The sequence below is a fragment of the Melospiza georgiana genome, chromosome Z (assembly GCF_028018845.1).
Source record: "Melospiza georgiana isolate bMelGeo1 chromosome Z, bMelGeo1.pri, whole genome shotgun sequence".
NCBI lineage: Eukaryota > Metazoa > Chordata > Aves > Passeriformes > Passerellidae > Melospiza > Melospiza georgiana.
Window position 1 is genome coordinate 37,295,323 of NC_080465.1, and position 18,676 is coordinate 37,313,998.

General features: G+C 36.3%; 1 protein-coding gene across 37 annotated transcripts in view; it reads left to right on the plus strand.

Moving 5' to 3' along the window:
* The window catches only part of PTPRD (protein tyrosine phosphatase receptor type D), a 1,169,657-nt gene extending 1,157,754 nt beyond the window's left edge, over window positions 1-11,903 (plus strand). For all 37 annotated transcript variants that reach the window (XM_058043168.1, XM_058043170.1, XM_058043166.1 and 34 more), the window contains 3 exons: window positions 222-376; window positions 4,311-4,446; window positions 6,817-11,903. In XM_058043168.1, the coding sequence (XP_057899151.1) occupies window positions 222-376; window positions 4,311-4,446; window positions 6,817-6,885 (360 nt within the window). In that variant the 3' untranslated portion in view covers window positions 6,886-11,903. The remainder of the gene's footprint in view (window positions 1-221; window positions 377-4,310; window positions 4,447-6,816) is intronic.
* The last annotated feature ends 6,773 nt before the right edge of the window (window positions 11,904-18,676 follow it).

The window sequence follows — 18,676 nt, forward strand, 5'->3', positions numbered from 1 at the left end:
GAAGAGAATCCATGCAATATGGTTAATGAAACTCATAATAGTAGTTTTGGGCTGATACAAAAGCTTTAATAGTAGTACTGCAGTTGAAAGAGTTTCCATAAATGTAATCTTAGCCATTCCCTATCTCCTCTCAACATCCTTTGTGATTGTCTTTATGATTATTCGCTGACCAACTTCAAGCCACAGCAACGTGCTTTATTTGTGTCTAACTTCTGTTAAAGGATGGCCAGTCCCGAACAGTGAGGCAGTTCCAGTTCACTGACTGGCCAGAACAAGGAGTGCCAAAGTCTGGAGAAGGATTTATTGACTTCATTGGCCAAGTGCATAAAACAAAAGAGCAATTTGGTCAGGATGGACCAATTTCTGTTCATTGCAGGTAAGTAAACAAAGCTTAAAAACAAATCATATGCAGATTTGGTTTTTTCCTAAAGTTGATTGCTGATTGTGGTGAACATGTATATTTAAACAACATTTCAGAGGTGAAGTGTCATATCATGTAATCAAATAGAGGATCTAAAATGGAACAGCATGAACTGCTTTATGAAATGGGAACTGTTCTGCGATATTCCATTTATACAAAAATGGTTCTTCAGAAATATGTGGAAACACGTGATTTTTTCACATATAAATGCTTCTAATTCAGCATAAAAGCAGTCTGGTCAGTGCTGCCCACAGAAGGCATGGGAAGAGCCTTATCACAAGCTGCTACATCTGATATTTTTTCCACTAGAAATTAAAGGCTTTTACTTCAGTAGGAATTATTAGCTGCAACCAAGCTAGTTACACCTCAGTGGCACATTAGTAGCAATCAAGATGAGGCAAAAAACCAAAAAAAGCTAGCTATCTCAAGAAAGGGAATGGAATAGAAAGTGGTGTTTAGAAATTTTGCCTGTCAAAGAAATCATTGAGGTTTGAGTTTATGAGTTCCAGCTTCAGAACTTTGTGCTCATTTTTGATGTGATGACTTCCCTTCTTTGCAATTGATATGCAGATGAAAATTACTTGCATGGTGATTAGAAATAATCCAGCATGGGTTTTTTAATATTCTTGTATTTTTTATTTATTTCCTCTACAGTATTCTAGAGTCTATAGCAGATGGCCAAAAATAATATCTTTATCTCTTATCTCTTATTTAATAAATTGTTTTCTATAAATTCCATTAGGATTTTAGATACTCATTTTTGTAATATGAAATTCTTTTTTGTAGATTAAATATTATTATTTATATAACAGAGATGCAAAATACTGACACAAGTTGCAAGTTCTTACTGCAAGCCAAGTAGTGCCCCAGTACTATCATGAAGACAAATGAATGAGTTTACTAGAGCCTAGTAAACAGAGGGAGAGAAATTTTCCTCTTTCCAAAGTCGTCGGTAAACAGAATTTGAGTTCTTTATGATCCTCTAATCTGAAAGACAGACAAAATAAATGTATTGGAATACTCGAATCCTACTTTTCTTGCGTGCCTAAAAATTTTTATAGGCTGCTGAGGAGAGTAGCATGCAGAGCACTGATTGGGATTCATTACACAAGGGGGATGAAGAACAAACCAGATAAGAATAAGCCTTATTCTTCAACATTAATGAGTTTTGAGAGGACAGGAGTAATAAGCAATATTTATGCCTTTATGCAGATAAGAAAGCCGAGCAGTATTTTCATTCTAGGTTCTTTATGCCATGCAGACTTGTCCACTTGTGAATACTGTGAATACTGCTTCCATTACATTACATATCCCTCCCAAATGGATGTGATCTTTCATGGTAAAATTATGGACTTCCGCCATTGACATTGCTAGAAAGAAAGTCAAATGCAGTGTAACTAATCATGGCTTGGTTTTTAAATGTCTATATCATTATTGTAATGACTATTTAGGGACTGGTAATGCTAATTATCATTGCCAGTGTTAGTCAACTTACATGAATAGGAAGTGTCCCTAGCAAATTAGTAAGTTGGTTTATTTCTTTCAGGAAACACAAGATCCTGGATACCTGTGCTTTCCTAGTCTCTGAGGAATTACTGAAATAATGCCTCCAGTTTGTACCATGATGAGTTCTACAGTGAATTAAAACACCCCTAGTGTCACTTCCTTTGGGTCTCCTTTACACTCTATATAATTTTCACAGGCTTGCTTTCTCTGTTATGCAGTAAACCCCCCAACCCACAATTCTAAATTTTCTTTTTCTGTAACATTTTTACAAGTAGGTCAGTGTGTTGAATTAAAAAATTTCTAACCTCATGAGGCGTATACTTAAAACTACTTGAGAGCAATTGAAGTAAAATTTTCATTTATACCAATATTAGATATTTATAGTCTTTTATTCCAATTTTTAGCTCAAGAGTGAGGAAGACCTTTCCCAGAATGCAGTCAAGATGTATTTGTAATAATAAACTCTTCTCTCTTACAAAAAATCAATACATCCACATAGTTCATTTAAGCATCTCAACTTTAGTTTCTAGTCTAAATTATGAATCATGGGGACTTATAATGCATCATGAAGGATTTCTTTACTCTAGAAATCCTAAGCATTTTTCGATAGGAATTGTTCCAGTGTTAAAGTATGTTTGCTACTCTAAAGGGAACAGGATCAATTTCCCGCAGGCTTTTCTCAAGACATTACACTTGATGACCTATTAGGATTTGCAAGCATTGACATGTTTCCATATTAGTTTCTCTTCCTCATTAAATCTCTCCTGGAGACATTTGCTGATTTTTTAAGTACCCAAGACAACAAAGGAATTTCTTCCTTTTGCCTGAGATTTCCAAGTAATTTTTTTAAAGTAACAAAGATTTGTCTACTGTGAGGCCAGAATGCTCTCACACATTTAAGTATTTTTCTTTTTAATTAAATAGCAGAGCAGGACAATGTAAAATGGTAGTCTGTGTTCATTCTCCTGGTCATTTCCTGGGGTACTTAGTTTAGATCACATTGTAATCAGGTCTGCAAAGTTCAAGCTGGTTCCAACAAGCAGGTTCCAGGATTTTTCAGGATGTTTCTGAAGTACTAGCTGTCTAATTTACCTCATCAGGCACCTTGCACTGCAATTGCTTTAGATGTCCAGGACTGTTATTATATCACATAGGTAAATCACCACTGACAACATGATATTCTGTCAAGTGGTGTGTCAGTTGTCCTTTGGCTTCAGCTATCTGAAGGCACACATCCTATGCAAAATTTATAAATCCAATTGCATATGTCTATTAGCCCTAAGAGAGCTCTGACCTAGACCAAACACTAAGATGCTATCATACAATTTGAACATTCAGTTTCCACACTACTTTTGTGAATTTGCTGGATTTCTGTCATAGTTCATACGAACATTCAGGAGTTCTTCACGATTTTCCTGTTGTTCATGCTGTTCCATTCATCTGTCTGGTGAATAGGTCTCATAAACATTCAGCTTTCCAGGGTTATCTGGCTGGAGGAAACCTTGTGAAGTTATTAGCATCAACAGTGAGATGACAAGGTGCTTGGTTTCCATCCATAGAAGTTCAGACTTACAAAGTCTTTTTCTCTGTGTAGTTACCTGTCTCTTTTGCAAAGGATAATCATCTTGAATAAGTGAATGTTTAATTTTAAAATCTGACAGCTATTGGCTCTATTGATGTCAAGAATTTCCATCACTTCGTGAGGGTTAAAGCAAATAGCAGAAACCCAGGGCAGAACAGAGAGCAAACAAAACACATATATACTCAAAGAATACTTTTAAGACCAATGTAGACAAACACGGTAAATGTATATCAGCATTGGAAAGCAGAGATCCAGACTGCCAGACTTGAATAAGACCTGAACTGAGATCTTTCTCTGTCCATTATTTGAATCAGACCATGTATGAACAAGTTCAATATTAAACAAACATCCGTACTTCAAACTTGAAGCAGAAGGTAAAATAACACAGAGAAGATGTGCAAAACAGGGCATACACATGACAAACTAAAGTAAAGCAAGCAGTAAAATGCATTTTGGCTTCATTTTCTCTTGTCAGTTCCAATGTATGTTATTGGCAACAAATGTTAACATTTGCCTTCACCATGCAGTGATTATTGTATATCTGGATGTATATCTTTGCAAGGAAGACTGGAGAATCTGATGTAATCAGTAGATGTGAGGTTCACTTGCGTGCAGTTATTCTTTTGAATGCAATGTCGTAATTTGCTATGGAATTTTGCTTAGCGAGCCTTTCCCCATATAGAAATTTATACACATATGGTGTGTTGTAATCACAAAGAATTTGTCAGCCAATTCTTTCAGCATTAACTGTCAATTAACGTTTGTTTTTTCCTTTTATTTTGTCTTCATTTTCTTCAACAGTGCGGGTGTTGGAAGGACTGGAGTATTCATAACCCTGAGCATTGTGCTAGAAAGAATGAGATATGAAGGTGTTGTAGACATCTTCCAGACTGTCAAAATGTTAAGGACACAGCGGCCAGCCATGGTACAGACAGAGGTGAGCATGAGTATCCTTATGCAATGGTGATGGAAAAGAACTGGTATTTACACAAGCAAAAATATGCACAGATACATACTGTATAAGACATGCTTACAGTAATATCTGAAGACATATATTGGCCCTGTGACTACAGGGTAAAATCTGTAAAAGGACTATTTCCTGTTATCGCAGTAGTTACTGCAAGATGAGGAAGAAAAGAAGTAATTTCAATAGTGGATCCTAAATTATGGTAGTTAAGAAATACCCATTTGTGAAGCATGACACATTTTTATTTGATCCATGCTCCCTGGCAGAAATGTGTGGTAGTAAAGAAGCAGGCAAATTGTTTCTGCAGGTGGATCCACTGATTTTATTTTTTTTTCCCTGGGAGCAAGCTCTTGATTATGTCTTCAGACTGACACTGTATTATTTTCATGGTTTTTTGTGTCACCAAGCAAGTGGCTCCTTGGCCTGAAAATCATAATGGTAAATTCAGCATTCAGGATAACTATAGTGTAAATAATTTCTATGCTATTAAGTGTGGCATAGAGAAATAAAGAAAGTGATAAGCAGTTTAGACCAGTTACCTGTGCCTGTATGCTTGGAAATCTGTCACATCATAAAGAATGCTTAAACATTATCAGTTAATGCCCTTAAGTTTTGCCTTAATTTCTGAGCAGAAGACCTGCACTAAGCCAGAGTCAATAGGTTAGGAGGATCAAGAAAAAGGAAAAGAGAAGGGAAACATTTCAGATCACACATTTATTTAGTATAATTTGGTTGACACAGGCCTTTAAATTAAGTCTGTGAAATTTAAGATGGTTCCCCAGAGTTTGCCATTTTCCACAAGAAAATTAAACTAGTTCTGTAGAAGCTGGGTAATTTTACTTCTAAGAAGACAACTTCATAAAGCTTATATGAAAAATACAGATATTTATTTTTAATCTTGTCAGTTAGCCAAGTAAATCACTGTGACCATACTGAAGAGTTAATTCCATTTCTTTTCCATTACCATCATTCTTCTGGATAAGCAAAATGAAAAATGACTGCTTTCTGTCATTTTGGCTGCAAGAAATAGCTAAAGTACACAGAAACTATGCTTCTTTGAGCCTACCTGACAGATGCAGAGTTCAATTCTGCAATATATGCTCCCTCCTCCTGCTTTGACTTATTTCTTTATGGTACCCTTCATCCCCACTGCTGAAAGCAGAGGTGTTCTGTAGGCATGTCTTCCAGGATTCTGTGGCAAACAAATCTCTCATTCAGTGTTATAAGCTGCCAGGAAATCTAATCCTTATTAAACAAAGCACTTCCATGTGGACCATACGCACACTTAAAATTTAAGCATGTGTGTAATGTATTCTGCCACTGTTCTAACTATTCCAGCTAACAGAAATGAACTGTGAGTAATCATACTACCTCAGTGAAGAAAATATCTGATTAGTTTCCTGGCCTCCGAAAGAATTTTAATTGTGATCTTAACAACTGCAACCGGTGCAGTTACCACACAGCACTATCAGAAAAATAAACAGACATCCCTGGTATTTTTGAGAAATTTCTTTTGTTTTTTAAAATTTTTTTACTTTTTACCATTTAAACCAAGAATGGCAGTTGGAAATAAATATGTAGATGTGCCATTTTAGTGTAAGTGTGCAACAATATAAATGTGGAAAAGGACTGCTTTATGGAGGTGAGAATAACACAAACTTACAAATGTTAGATTCATCTGAGGTATGAGAAAATTTCTCAGCACACTAAACTTCTCTCTGTTTCCAGGTATAGGTTGAAATGAAGTCTGATTTAGGTGAATGAGGTCCTTTAGCTCTATATTTCTCCTTAGGTCTTTTTCTTGCCAAGGTATCTTCACATCTTCATCAAAGCCTATCTTACTGAAAGGCTGGAATTCCCTTTGCTTTCTTTGCATGATTTTTAAAGTGATGGTTTTCCATACAGAATTCCATATTCAAGCTGTGATGGGCCCTTTTACTTAGTGTGTTGTATTAGCTGTAGAATTCATTGTTTATTTTGCTACTTATTTTCAAATACGAGCAGGGAAGTCATCCTAGCATGTTCCTATCAGAAGAAAGCTTAATGCTGTTATTGTTTTAATCCAGAATAACAGACTGTCAGTAGGTGGGTATATAGTCTGCACAAAAAGAAGCTCCATTCTGTGGAAAATGTTGTTGCATTAAATGACTGTCTATCTTCATCTGTTGTAACTCAGAGTGGTTTTCTGTTGGTGTCAGCGAGTGAATATTGCTGAACTGCAGATGCCTCTGCAGTATATTTGTTTGCAGCTACAAAATATTCACTATTACTTGAAAGAAACTAGAAACCAACCAACAAGCTGATTTTTGATGCATTTGTTTTCTGTTTTTCTTTCTCTAGGATCAATACCAGTTCTGCTATCGAGCCGCACTGGAGTATCTGGGCAGCTTTGATCACTATGCAACATAAAAACCCATTGTGGATTTTTATTGCAGGCCCTTTAAGATCCAGAGAGCCGCTTCTGAGCCATACAATGTGCTTTAGAAGTACTTCTTAACTCTTAGCTAAGGAGCAATTATTGGGGATATATAAAATAAAAAATAATAAAAAAAGAAATGAACAAAATATTGGGGATATATAAAACAAAAAAACAACAAAAAAAAAACCCCACCCAACAAGAAGTATTCCATGTGGACCAAGAATTCACAGTTTAATAACCTAACCATAATAAAAGAATCCTGACCACTGAGGCATCTGAAGGATCTCATTTACAGATACCTCAAGGGTTCGACATTGGTTGAAGTTAAAGGGAAGAGGAAACTTAATCAGAAAGAGTGATCATCTTATTCAGGATTACATGATTTTGCAGAGGAGTTTTGAGAACTGCAGTTCAGTGCAAGATGTTTGTTGCAAGGTTGGGTTCTGGCTTCTCAAACAAAGCGGACTCTTTACTTCAACATCACCGTTTCCCATCATACTGCTCATCATAACACTTAAGGGAAAATGTGGGAATGTTTAAAAAGAAAGTCCTTGATTTAGTTTTTTAGTATTGTAAAGATACTGCTGACCTGTGCTTCATTTTTAACTGTGTAAACTTTTTCCTTTTTTTAACAAGAGTTTATCATTCGATGAAGTGAATTAAGGAAAGGTTGCATAACTGTTAATATTTTTGTTTAAAAATGTAGATTTTTTTTTAAGCTGTAGAACTGTTATCTGTAATATTGTGCTGTAGAAATGTTAGATACTTTGAAAATTTGCACATTTTTGTGCAGTCCTACAGTACCACAGTCTTGTTAGATATTAATTTTGTAGTTTTATTTGGGTTTTTTTTTCTTTAAGAAAATATTCATTGTAATCAGTTACATCAAAATGGGGCTTTTGGTTTATTTTGGAATCAACAGGGAGGCGCAAAGTATAAAGATGCTGCTAGCACATACACACACACGCACACATATGCACATGCACACTCACACCCTCTCTCTTTTATATATATATATATGTATTACTGTCTACCCTTTTTTGACTCTCTGTATAGTTGCAGAGAATACAGATGGATTCAGATACAGATTCACACACATGCACATAAACATATCAGTCCTTACATACCTGGATTTATGAAAGCATTGGGAAAGTTTTTCCACATACTGCAATTATATCAGACTGCAATTTGATCATCTCTGCATTTTTAAGGTCCATAAACTTCTGTTTCAAAGAGAAGTGAGGAATGCACATCATTGATATTTGAATGCCATCTCTATCCCAAATAATATTTCTATCCACATTTCCACCTGAACACACACACATGCACACATACAGAGCACACACATGCACACACGCACACAGAGTATGTGATTTAGGCTTCAAGTGAAGTTCAATATTTGTAACACTATAGTGCAATAAGAAATCATATTATTAAATGTAGGAGGTGTGCATGTGGGAAAGGTCAGTGCATATCCCTTTAGGAGGGGAGAATGTTGTAATATACTAGGTATTAAGATGTTTTAAAATTGTATTCAATAGTATACTGTCTATAGTGTGCGCTATATAATTTACATTTATTGTATGTAACAGGGCAAAGCCAAACACACATTGCTCTGTGAAATCAAACGTTTTGTGGCATACAGCATTGTTTGGGGATGCTGGGGTTTATTTTAATTTTACATTTAGAGTGCCTTATATTTGATGCCTATTTTGAATAGTATTTCTTTAAGTTAGCCTTCATTTGTATTTAGTTTAGTTTGTTTCTATCTCTGTTGTTCTTTTCAGACATTTTAATACATGTACCAGATAATTTTGAAAAATACGCATTTCCAGTTTCTAATCAAGTATGGATGGTAATAAATGATAACCCAAAACATATAGGTAGTCAAGGCCCTTTATCTTTCCATATTTCTAATAACAGAATAGCCCACAAATTGGAAATCTATTTCTGGTTGGCTTTTAAAACCCACTTTGTCACTGGTTATAGTGTTATCTGTCATTGCCAAGCTGTAGCAGCACAGTAGCAGTAGTTGACAGCAGCAGTGCTTATGCATCTTCCTTTTTTCTTTTCTTTTCTTTTTTTTTTTTTTCAGATTTATTTTGGGCCAAGTCCTGCTCATTCATTTGTGTCAACAGATTGCTAAAGTCAAACCCTTGTTTTCAGTGGGAAGGTTCATGTAAGGCCAGCAAGACTAAGCCAACATGACATATTGGAGATTGACAGATTTTATTCCAGGAAAAAGGAAAATTCTCTAAACAGCACAAAGTACTTTTTGAGACTCTTTCTAGAATGCCGTTTACATTGACCTTGGTCAGCATGTGTTCTGCCATTGTTAGTACATCAGCATCAAAGGATGCTTTCTTTGGGGTTTCAAATAGGAGCATTGCTGTGGCTTCTCCATGTGGCCTCAACATTTTTAGTTCTTCTTCCAATTTTCCCACTCCTATGAGAAGTAAAAATAAGAAAGACCAAACTCCAGCAATTGTATTTGAGCACTTTTGTAATGAAAAGAAACCCAAACCAAAAAATCAAAACAGAAGTATAAATATATATATATATGGAATAGAAGTATTATAGAAGGCTACCTCAGAATGAGATTCTGTAACTTACATCTGAACCAGAGAAGAATGTGCACTATGTTTCTTTCTCTTCTTCTTTCTTGATTTATACTTTGAAATAATTATTAAAATACCAAGTTATGTAGTGTGGTCATGTTCTTCAACTCAAACATAGGAATTCAGAAATACAAAACAAATTGTCATTTTGAAAACATAGACTAAGGAAGGTTCCTGCACACTGGATCTGTACAAAGATCAGTGCATTTTCCCTAGCAGACTGTCTTGCAAGCTCCAACAAAAAAAAGGGAGTAAAAGAAATACAAAAAAGCAGAGCCAATTTGTGAGAAAAACTGTTGTACAACTAAATACTCCTTTCAGGCTTTTTGTTTCTTATGATAGCTCTTAGCATCATTGATGTGCATTCCACTTTCTGTATTCCAATATATGTATTCTACAGTTAATTTAAATTGTGAGCATCTTTGTCTACATACATCATACATTTCCAAGCTTAAAATTGTTTTCATCAGCATAACCAGTACGGTGCTATTATTTACGTTTGTATGTGTAGTTATGTCTAATTCTGTAATTAGTTGCAATGGGGAAAAAACCCACAAAATATATAAAAATGATTTATACAAAAGTTTAATTTAGCTCTTTTTTAAAATTTTATTTGAGTGGTTAGATAGCAGAGAAGATGGCTGGGGGAAGGAGTGACCTTCTAAGGAGATTTGCACTTTCTATATATACCTTTGTACTATGCACTGCCCTATTGATTCTACACCCAATAATAACTTGAACCCATCTGTAAGAAATTGCTTACAAAACCCACTTGTATGTATTTAAAAGACACAGAACATGTAAAAGGAAAAAAAAAAGCAATTGCTTTTTTTGCTTCCTTTTATTCTCTCCCATTTTTCTTTATGGTTTCTTTCTTCTTTTTTTTTTTTTATTTTTTTCTTTTTTTTTTTCCCTTGGTGCCCTGATACTCCACAGATATCAGAAGGCTGCAGGTCTCATTATAACCATCCATTATGTGGCTTTGCCATTCAAGCTTGGAGTGTCTTTACAAAGATAATAAAAACTTGTGTTCTTTGCTCTTGTTTTGGATGCATAGACTGAAAAACTTTAAAAAATTACCTTGTAAAATGGCTTGTTAAAAAAGATACAATTACCTCTAATTAGTAGTACGCGTAAATGTTTTACAGAATGAAAGGCGTGCTTTTTATTTTCTTACTTCGTTACATTGGTGGCAAAAGGAAGTCTGTATGAAAATCAGTTCTTTGCTGACACAAGTTCCATTTGTTACAGATGAATTCTAATAAAATGTCAGTGTTATGCAGCCCTGGTCTTCTTTCTTAAGCAGTACTTTTGAAATCAAAACTTGTTTGGTCCCTCTTGGTGATAAAGGAGTTTAATTGAAACTACAAAGCAGTCATTAATCTTCTTAACTAGCTGCTGGACAGTGGAAAATGCATTCTTAGGTTAGAAAATATATATCATCTTCAGCAGCAAGCTTTGAGCCAGCATAGGCAAACCCTTTGGCATAATTTCTCATAGTTTCATCAGCTTAATTGAAATTACCACACTTTACATGCCTCTGGAGTTCCCCTTTGTTCTTTAGAAATGTATCACTACACTGAGAGAATAGATTGTTCTCCATTCATAGGTGCAACTCAAAGAGGGCCAAATATCCACACATTTGAGGTAAATTGTGAATTTTTAATCCCTGCAGATTTAGCAGCTTCTGGGGTAAATCCAAAGTCAGTATTCAGTCCCTGGAATTGTGGCAGGCTGTCATGAGTTTTGACTGATTACTGTTATGCATTGCATATGCAGTGAGTGCAAATGTGAGTCTGCGAGGCTACTATCCAAATACTGTGGTAAAGCTTTTAAACAGGTTGGAAAAGTTTTAGATGAGTAAACACACCAGGTGTATCGAGGCAAGCTACAAGGGGCATGGCATGGCAATCTATTCTGCTTGTTTTGAAAGAAGGCAGGTTCTGTCTCCAAGATTACTTTGTAAGCGAATACAGTCTATTAGCAGTTAGTATTAAGTACATGTTAATAAAGAATTCTCTGTGCTGGAAGGATGTGCACATTAGGGTGATTTCGAAGAACGTGTATTGTTCTTGGCCTAATTTCCACTTGAAGATGGTGATAAAAGTGTAAATGTGAAGCCTTGGTATTCTTACAGAGGCCTATTAATGTTTTTCCACTGACTTCTGTGGATTTTACAATTACTGCATTGCAGGCTGCCTTTGACTTGAACCTTTTTTGCATAGTCTGTGCAAGGTGGTTTAGAGCTGTGTTATGTAAGGGTTTCTTTAACTATCTGAGTGGCTTTAGATGGTACCCTTTAATGTCAGCATTGACTTCTTTGGATTTTCCTGTTCTGTGCGTCTAGCATGGACCATAATAAAGTGTGAAAATGAGTATTGACAAAAATATTTGGCTGTGTATGGCTTAATAACTTCTAAGTTAATGGGGTTTTAACAAAAGTAAGTTCTAATTCATGCTTAACACAGAAAAAAATGCCATGTACTTTGAGATCATTACTGTTCAGAAATGCTGTTGAGATGTGAAATTAACCTATCTCAAAGCAAAGCAATAGCTACAGACCTTCAAACACAATAACATTTACATCTTTTCTATATTATCCAATCGCTTGGACCAAATTCCCGAATTCCCAGAATCTTTGGTGTTCATTAGTGTCTCCCCAAAAGTGTCAGTCCTGATTCTAAGGTAATAAGGGATTTCCATCTATAAATTTACCCATTGCCTGCTTTTCCCTCTGTGCAGACGAAGTGGGCCAAAAGGGAGCTATTGGTAATGGAATAAACAAAGTACTGAAAAAGTAATGATAAAGAATGTATGAAAATAAATCATTCATTGACCAGTGCCCAGTCCATTAACAACTGGATCTGTACCTAGTTATCCCCAGTGATCACTGGTCAAAAAAGGGAAAGGAAAAAATCTTTCTAGAAATTGCTGTGTCTTTTTTACTTCAGATGCAGACGTGCCCTTCCCCCCCCCGCCACCCTTAACCGGTTTTAAGAAGAATGAAGTTAAACTATTTTTCACAGACTTTGGAATTTTGAGGAAAATAACCAAGAAATTTGCTAATGTGTAAGCCAACATACCATTGATAAACCACTTCCCCTTCCACAACGCTTCACGGGCAAAAAGACATCTATCTTGCCCATGGAATTGCTGAATTCTGTGAAATAGCTTTGCATTTTGAAACCTTGAAATATGACAGCTTTAGATCATTAAACTTCAACAGCACTGGATCAAATTGGCAAAATGCCCACAGAAGATACCAAATGGTATCAATATTACTTTCACTGTCAAAGAATATCTTTAAAGCAATTTCAGAAGTTTGAGAGACTGCTATTTTTGTCATTATTTCAGTTTGCATGGGGAAATAAAACACTGATGGGGTGTGAGGTCATAGAAAATTTTCATGCAAAGACCTGTGGCAAAATTTTATTGTATTTTTAAAATTTAATTTTAGTTTACTTTTTTACTATATTTTATTTGTTGATTTTAATTTTTTTCCCTTTTTTCCCAAGGAGGATCTATTAATGCAGTGCTACTGCAACTGTTTGGAAAGTTACTTGATCCAAAACCTAAAGGATTTGAATATCATAGCTATACAAGAGATTATATTATATACAATAATACGTTATATATAATGTTCAAGAGAATTTTCTCTTAATACTGTCCTGTCTTTTCAACAAGTTGGTTCTGTCATCCAAATCTGCTTATGAAGAGTACCATGGTAATACACAAAATGTTTTTCTACCACTAATGCAATGAGTCAAGATGGAAGGAAACATCTGCTGACTAGCTTTCAGAGGAAAGCAGAATGATAACCTGCAAATGAGACATTGTAGTGAATAGAGATCATTTTGCATCTAGACTATAAATAGGATGCTTTTGAACCCAAAATGCATTCAGATTGCTTCTGTCAGCAAAAGTCTTAATTATTGTAGCTGGAACAAGCAAACAACCTTTCTTTGCCAATAAAAGTACTTCATTGTATATTCAACTGCCTTACTGGATACAGAATGTAAATCTTTAAAGTCAAAACTGCCTGGAAGTGCCTTTCCTTCTCTCATACATAAAAACAAGAGAACAGAATATAAGATTTTCTTCATTGGAAGAAATTATTTGAAAACACATCAAGAGTTTCTATAATTCCAGTCTTCAAAAATCCACTTAGCTCTTAAATCTAAGGGAGTTGTATAAGCTCAGCATTCTACTGTAGCAGGCAATTTACAAACTCACAGCAAGCTCTCATCCATGCAGTAAAAGAAAACAAAACATCATCTAGAAGCTCCAGGTAGGAATTTCACATTCACAAGCCTCATCAGCATCATCACTAAATCCAAACCAACCAGCTTGCGCTACCACTGCAAGGCATCTAGTTCAGGTATTGTTGTACTTCAAACTAAGCACAGTGAAACCACCAGAAATAGTGACTGATGTTGAGTATGTCACTGAATACAGATGGGGCAAAACAATTATCTTCCATGGGCAACAACAAAACCACGTGCTTCTGTTTCATACACATACAATTTTTATCTAGTCCACACTTCCAAAGACTATTTTGAGCATTTCACACATTCACACCTCCTGTTTGAATGCCTTTCATTCCATTTTTTTCCATTAAAACTTCCTATTCAATTTTCATCAAATGCTTATTTATACTTTTTCTTTGATTGTTTCATTTAAAGTTTAGTCCCTCACAGTTTTAGAGAACTCTTACCCAATTTACAGCACTTTGCAGAAAACTGGAATGACAGATTGAGGCCCAAACCTACATACTTCAGGCTAGAGGGGGAAATACATTTGGCCACATTGTAGAATAAGGCTGCCGAGTAAGTTTTATGTAATAAGTAGGCATCTGAGCAGCATATCAGCATGGTGAAGTAGATCTCTCTCTCTTCTTAGATAAAAAAGAGCTAAAATGCAGACTTCTATTTAAATCTAATATAGGTATGGGAAACAATATTCCAAGTGATATTTGGGGTGGTTTGAGTTTGGTTCATTTTGGTTTGATGGTTGTAGGGCTTTTTTTATAAAAGGCAATATTTATCCAAAATCAGAAGTTGTCATTTTTTCAGAAGTTGTTTTTTGGTTTGTTTTGTTTTGTATGGTATTGAGTTTGTTTTCTCCATAGCAACTTTTATGATACTTTGTTTTAGATTTGTGGCTGAAGGAGTGTTGATTACACACCAGTGTTTTACTTACAGCAAAGCAGTGTTCAGGGTATTGAGGTCATTGCTCCACCAGCTATTAGTCTGGGGGTACACAAGAAATTGGTAGAGAACACAACTGGGACAGCTGACCAAAGAGAAATCCTATACCAAATAATGTTCTGTTTTTCAATAAAAAAGGGAGTAAACCAAGAAAAAAGATGCATGTTCTAAGTTAGGTATTTGTCTTCCCAAGTAGCCGTTGCATGTGATACCTTGCTTTCCTGGAAAGGGCTAAATATCTGCCTGCTGATGGGAAGGAGTGAATTAATGTCTTTGTTTTCACATGCACCATCTAGTTTGCATGTGAAACTGTCTTTATCTCAACCCATTTTTAATTTTCCCCATCTGATTCTCTCCCCATCCCACTGAGGGGTGAAGTGAGCAAATGGCTGTGTGTAGTTTAACTGCTGCCTAGGATTAACCCACAGCATGTGGCTATAGATTTTTATTGGCAGTTGTAACTTCATTGACATTGACCAGAAATTTCAGATGATCTTCTTGGGGACACAATTGCAGAGAAACATTGCAGACTCTGTGCAGAAGCAGCAGAAAGAAAGCAATGGTCAAGCACAGGGGTTACAAAATGGGAAGCAGAATGTAACTGTCTAAAATCAGGTAAGGTGCAAGTGATAAACACTGCAAAAAAGATATTAATACTATCTACTTTAACTGAATAAAAGTCAATTTTTGCAAATACTATAGAAAAAGTACAAGTCCACAATAAACCTCACAGGTGAGGACTTTGGCGCTTCAGTCAAGACATTGTTCTTACACATGGTACTCACATGAATGCATCACCAGCACTGGTCTCTCTAGCTAACTGAAGAATTAAGCCAAGGTGGAAAGCCTCTTCACTGAAGTGAAAGAGCTGCTCTCCTTCCTGCGTGCTGCTTCTTAGATCAAATGCATGTACAACTACATTTAAGATAAGAGAATGCATTTTAAGCCTTTTAAAAATAAGTTTAAAATTATTAATATTTATTTCTTAAGTAGATAGAAATTAATCATCTAGAAGGAAAAAAAAAATCCTGTCTTCAAGAAAATATTTTCATTTCCTGTCTTGATCTCCTTACTTATAGGATTTTAGCTAAATAATATCAAATGATATACCAAATGCAAGATGTTTGGTAAATATCTGATGTTTGGTAATTACTTAAAGATGTGTGAAAAAGTTTGTGTAGACTTGTTATGTCTGACTCATTTAACACATGTGCTCTTTATAATTAATGGAAAATTAACATCAGGGCTCTGTGCACAGGAAGGATTTTTCATCTCTTAAAATTAACAGTACTCAAACTGAAAATTATGGAGATAGAATGGATTCAGAAATAGTGTTAATTTATTCCCTCAAAGTGTTTTCTTACATTACTGTTTCTTGACAATGTCTTCTGAGGACCTTATGAGATGGACATACTCCATTGCCTGATTACAAAATTGTTCTTTTAAACAAGTAAATAACATTTTGTGTGATTGTGTTAATTTCAGAATTGCTAGGAGTAAATTCTGAAAGGGCGAAAAGGCTAATTACCTGCTGAAAGTTGTGTTATTTTATATACATACATGGTCTACACAAGATATTGCAGGAAAATAGTTAGATGGGCTTTTGTATTACAGGCTTTTGGGAGTGTTTCATCAAATGGAATGTTAAAAGCTTAGTCACGTTGCAAGACTTTCAAGTGAATTTGCTCACAGAAGAAATGCAGAGTTAATTACACACTTGCATTTTTGTTTGTTTTGTTTTGTTCTGTTCTGTTTTTCTTTCCAAAAGAAGAGAGAGAGATGTATGTAATAAATTCTGTTGATGGCATCCACTCTAGGTAGTTGCTGGTATCACTCTAGTATGATTTATATTTTGACCTTGCTCTCCTTTTAATAGCTATAAGACGGAGATTAGTATTAATATGCTTTGGCTATTTTGACAGAAATTTCCTTTGGGCAAAGATTTTACTTGCCAGTAAGCACACACCTGCATCCATCACTATAAAATACAAAAAATTATTAATTCATGGGATGCTACGGAATCAAATAACATAAATTCAGAATCAACAAGCTCAGATGAATCCTTGAAAAATGGAGAGGCAATGAAATTTATTGTCAACATAAGCTTCACAAAATTCTTCCTTCCCTCCTCCATCAATGTAATAGGATACTAAAACTATTATTGAAGCAAGTTATTTTATCAAAGGGAGGAGACAAGAAAGATAAGTAAAAAAAAGAAAGAGATAGTGAATTTTTTTTCCTCTTGGTACTAGTTAATTAGTGGTTTTCAGTATCTGGCAGAAAAGGAAGCTGAGGGGAAAGCTTTGAACTAGATAACTTGACGGCTTTATGAAAATACTTAGAATGGAGTGGTTTCAAAAATCTGATGAAAGCTTTTTTCCATTGACATGCATGAACATACAGAAAAAAGAAAAAAAAAACCTTTTTCTAAGAGGAAAGCAATATCTTCTAGACTAGCAAAGATGCAAAAAGAACGGATCAGAACATTTGTCATGAAGCAAGAGCCGAGTATGTTCTGTTCTCTAAGTTGTATACAATGACTGCTGAATAACTTACAGATTCCTATGAGTCAGGAAAATTTGAAGAGACTACATCTGAACCATGTGGCGTACCTATTCTCCATGGCAGAGCTGAAGGCTCTCATGAAAACAAGGTTTCACTCATTGTAGAATCATGACAGGCTTCTCAGCCTCTTCCATGTTATATACATGGAACATGTATATATATACATATATACATGTATATATATTATATATACATAATGGAACAGTTTATGTGGCCAGGGTATCAGACCCAGCCAGCATGGGTTTAGGAGGGGAAGGTCGTGTTTGACCAACCCGGTCCCTTTTTGTGACCAAGTGACCCACCTGGTGGATGCAGGACAGGCTGTGGATGTTCTCTGTTTGGACTTCAGCAGAGCCTTTGGCACTGTCTCCCACAGCACACTGCTGGAAAAGCTGGCAGCCCACGGCTTGGACAGGAGCACTCTGTGCTGGGCTCAGAACTGGCTGGGTGGCCGGGCCCAGAGGGTGGAGGGGAACGGTGCCACATCCAGCTGGGGCCAGTCAGCAGTGGTGTCCTCAGGGGTCTGTGCTGGGCCAGCTCTGTTCAGTATCTTCACTATTGACATGGATGAGTTTTTCATTAGTAAGTTTGCAGATGACACCAAGCTAGGGACATGTGTTGATCATTGGAGGGTAGGAGGGCTCTGCAGAGAGACCTGGCATGGTTGGATGGATGGGCAGAGTGCAATGGGAAGGAGTTTAATAAATCCAAGTGCTGAGTCCTGCATTTTGGCCACAATAACCCCCTGCAGTGTTACAGGCTGGGGACGGTGTGGCTGGAAAGGGACCCGAGGGCACTGGTGACAGCTAACAAGACCCACATGAAGTTCAACAAGGGGAACTGCTAAGACTTGCACTTGAGAAGCAATGATCTCAGCTATTCTTTTGGAAAGTACATTTACATAAAAGGCCTTGGGGTTCCTGGTGGATACCAGCTCAAACAGGAGCCAGAAATGGGCCCTTATCACAAGAAATGCTAATAGTATCCTGAGAAGCATTGGGCAAAGGCTTCCATAAAGTCAAGGGAGGCGATCCTTACCCTCTGGAGTACTCTGTCCCCTTCTGGGCTCCCTTGTACAGGTGACACATGGACACTTTGAGAGCCCAGCAAGGGACCACACAGATGATGCAGGGGAGCACAGGAGCACCTCTACTACGAGGAAAAGCTGAGAGAGCTGAGACTGTTCAGCCTGGAGAATTGAAAATCCAGAAGAATCTGACTACTATAAATACATACCTGATGGGAGGGAGACAAAGGTGATGGAGTCAGGCTCTTCTCAGTGGTGTCCAGGGACAGGACCAGTGGCAAAGGGGAAAAAATGAAACAGGTAATTCTGTCTGATTGTCAGATAATAATTTTTCATGGTAAGATTGACTGAGCCCCAGCACAGG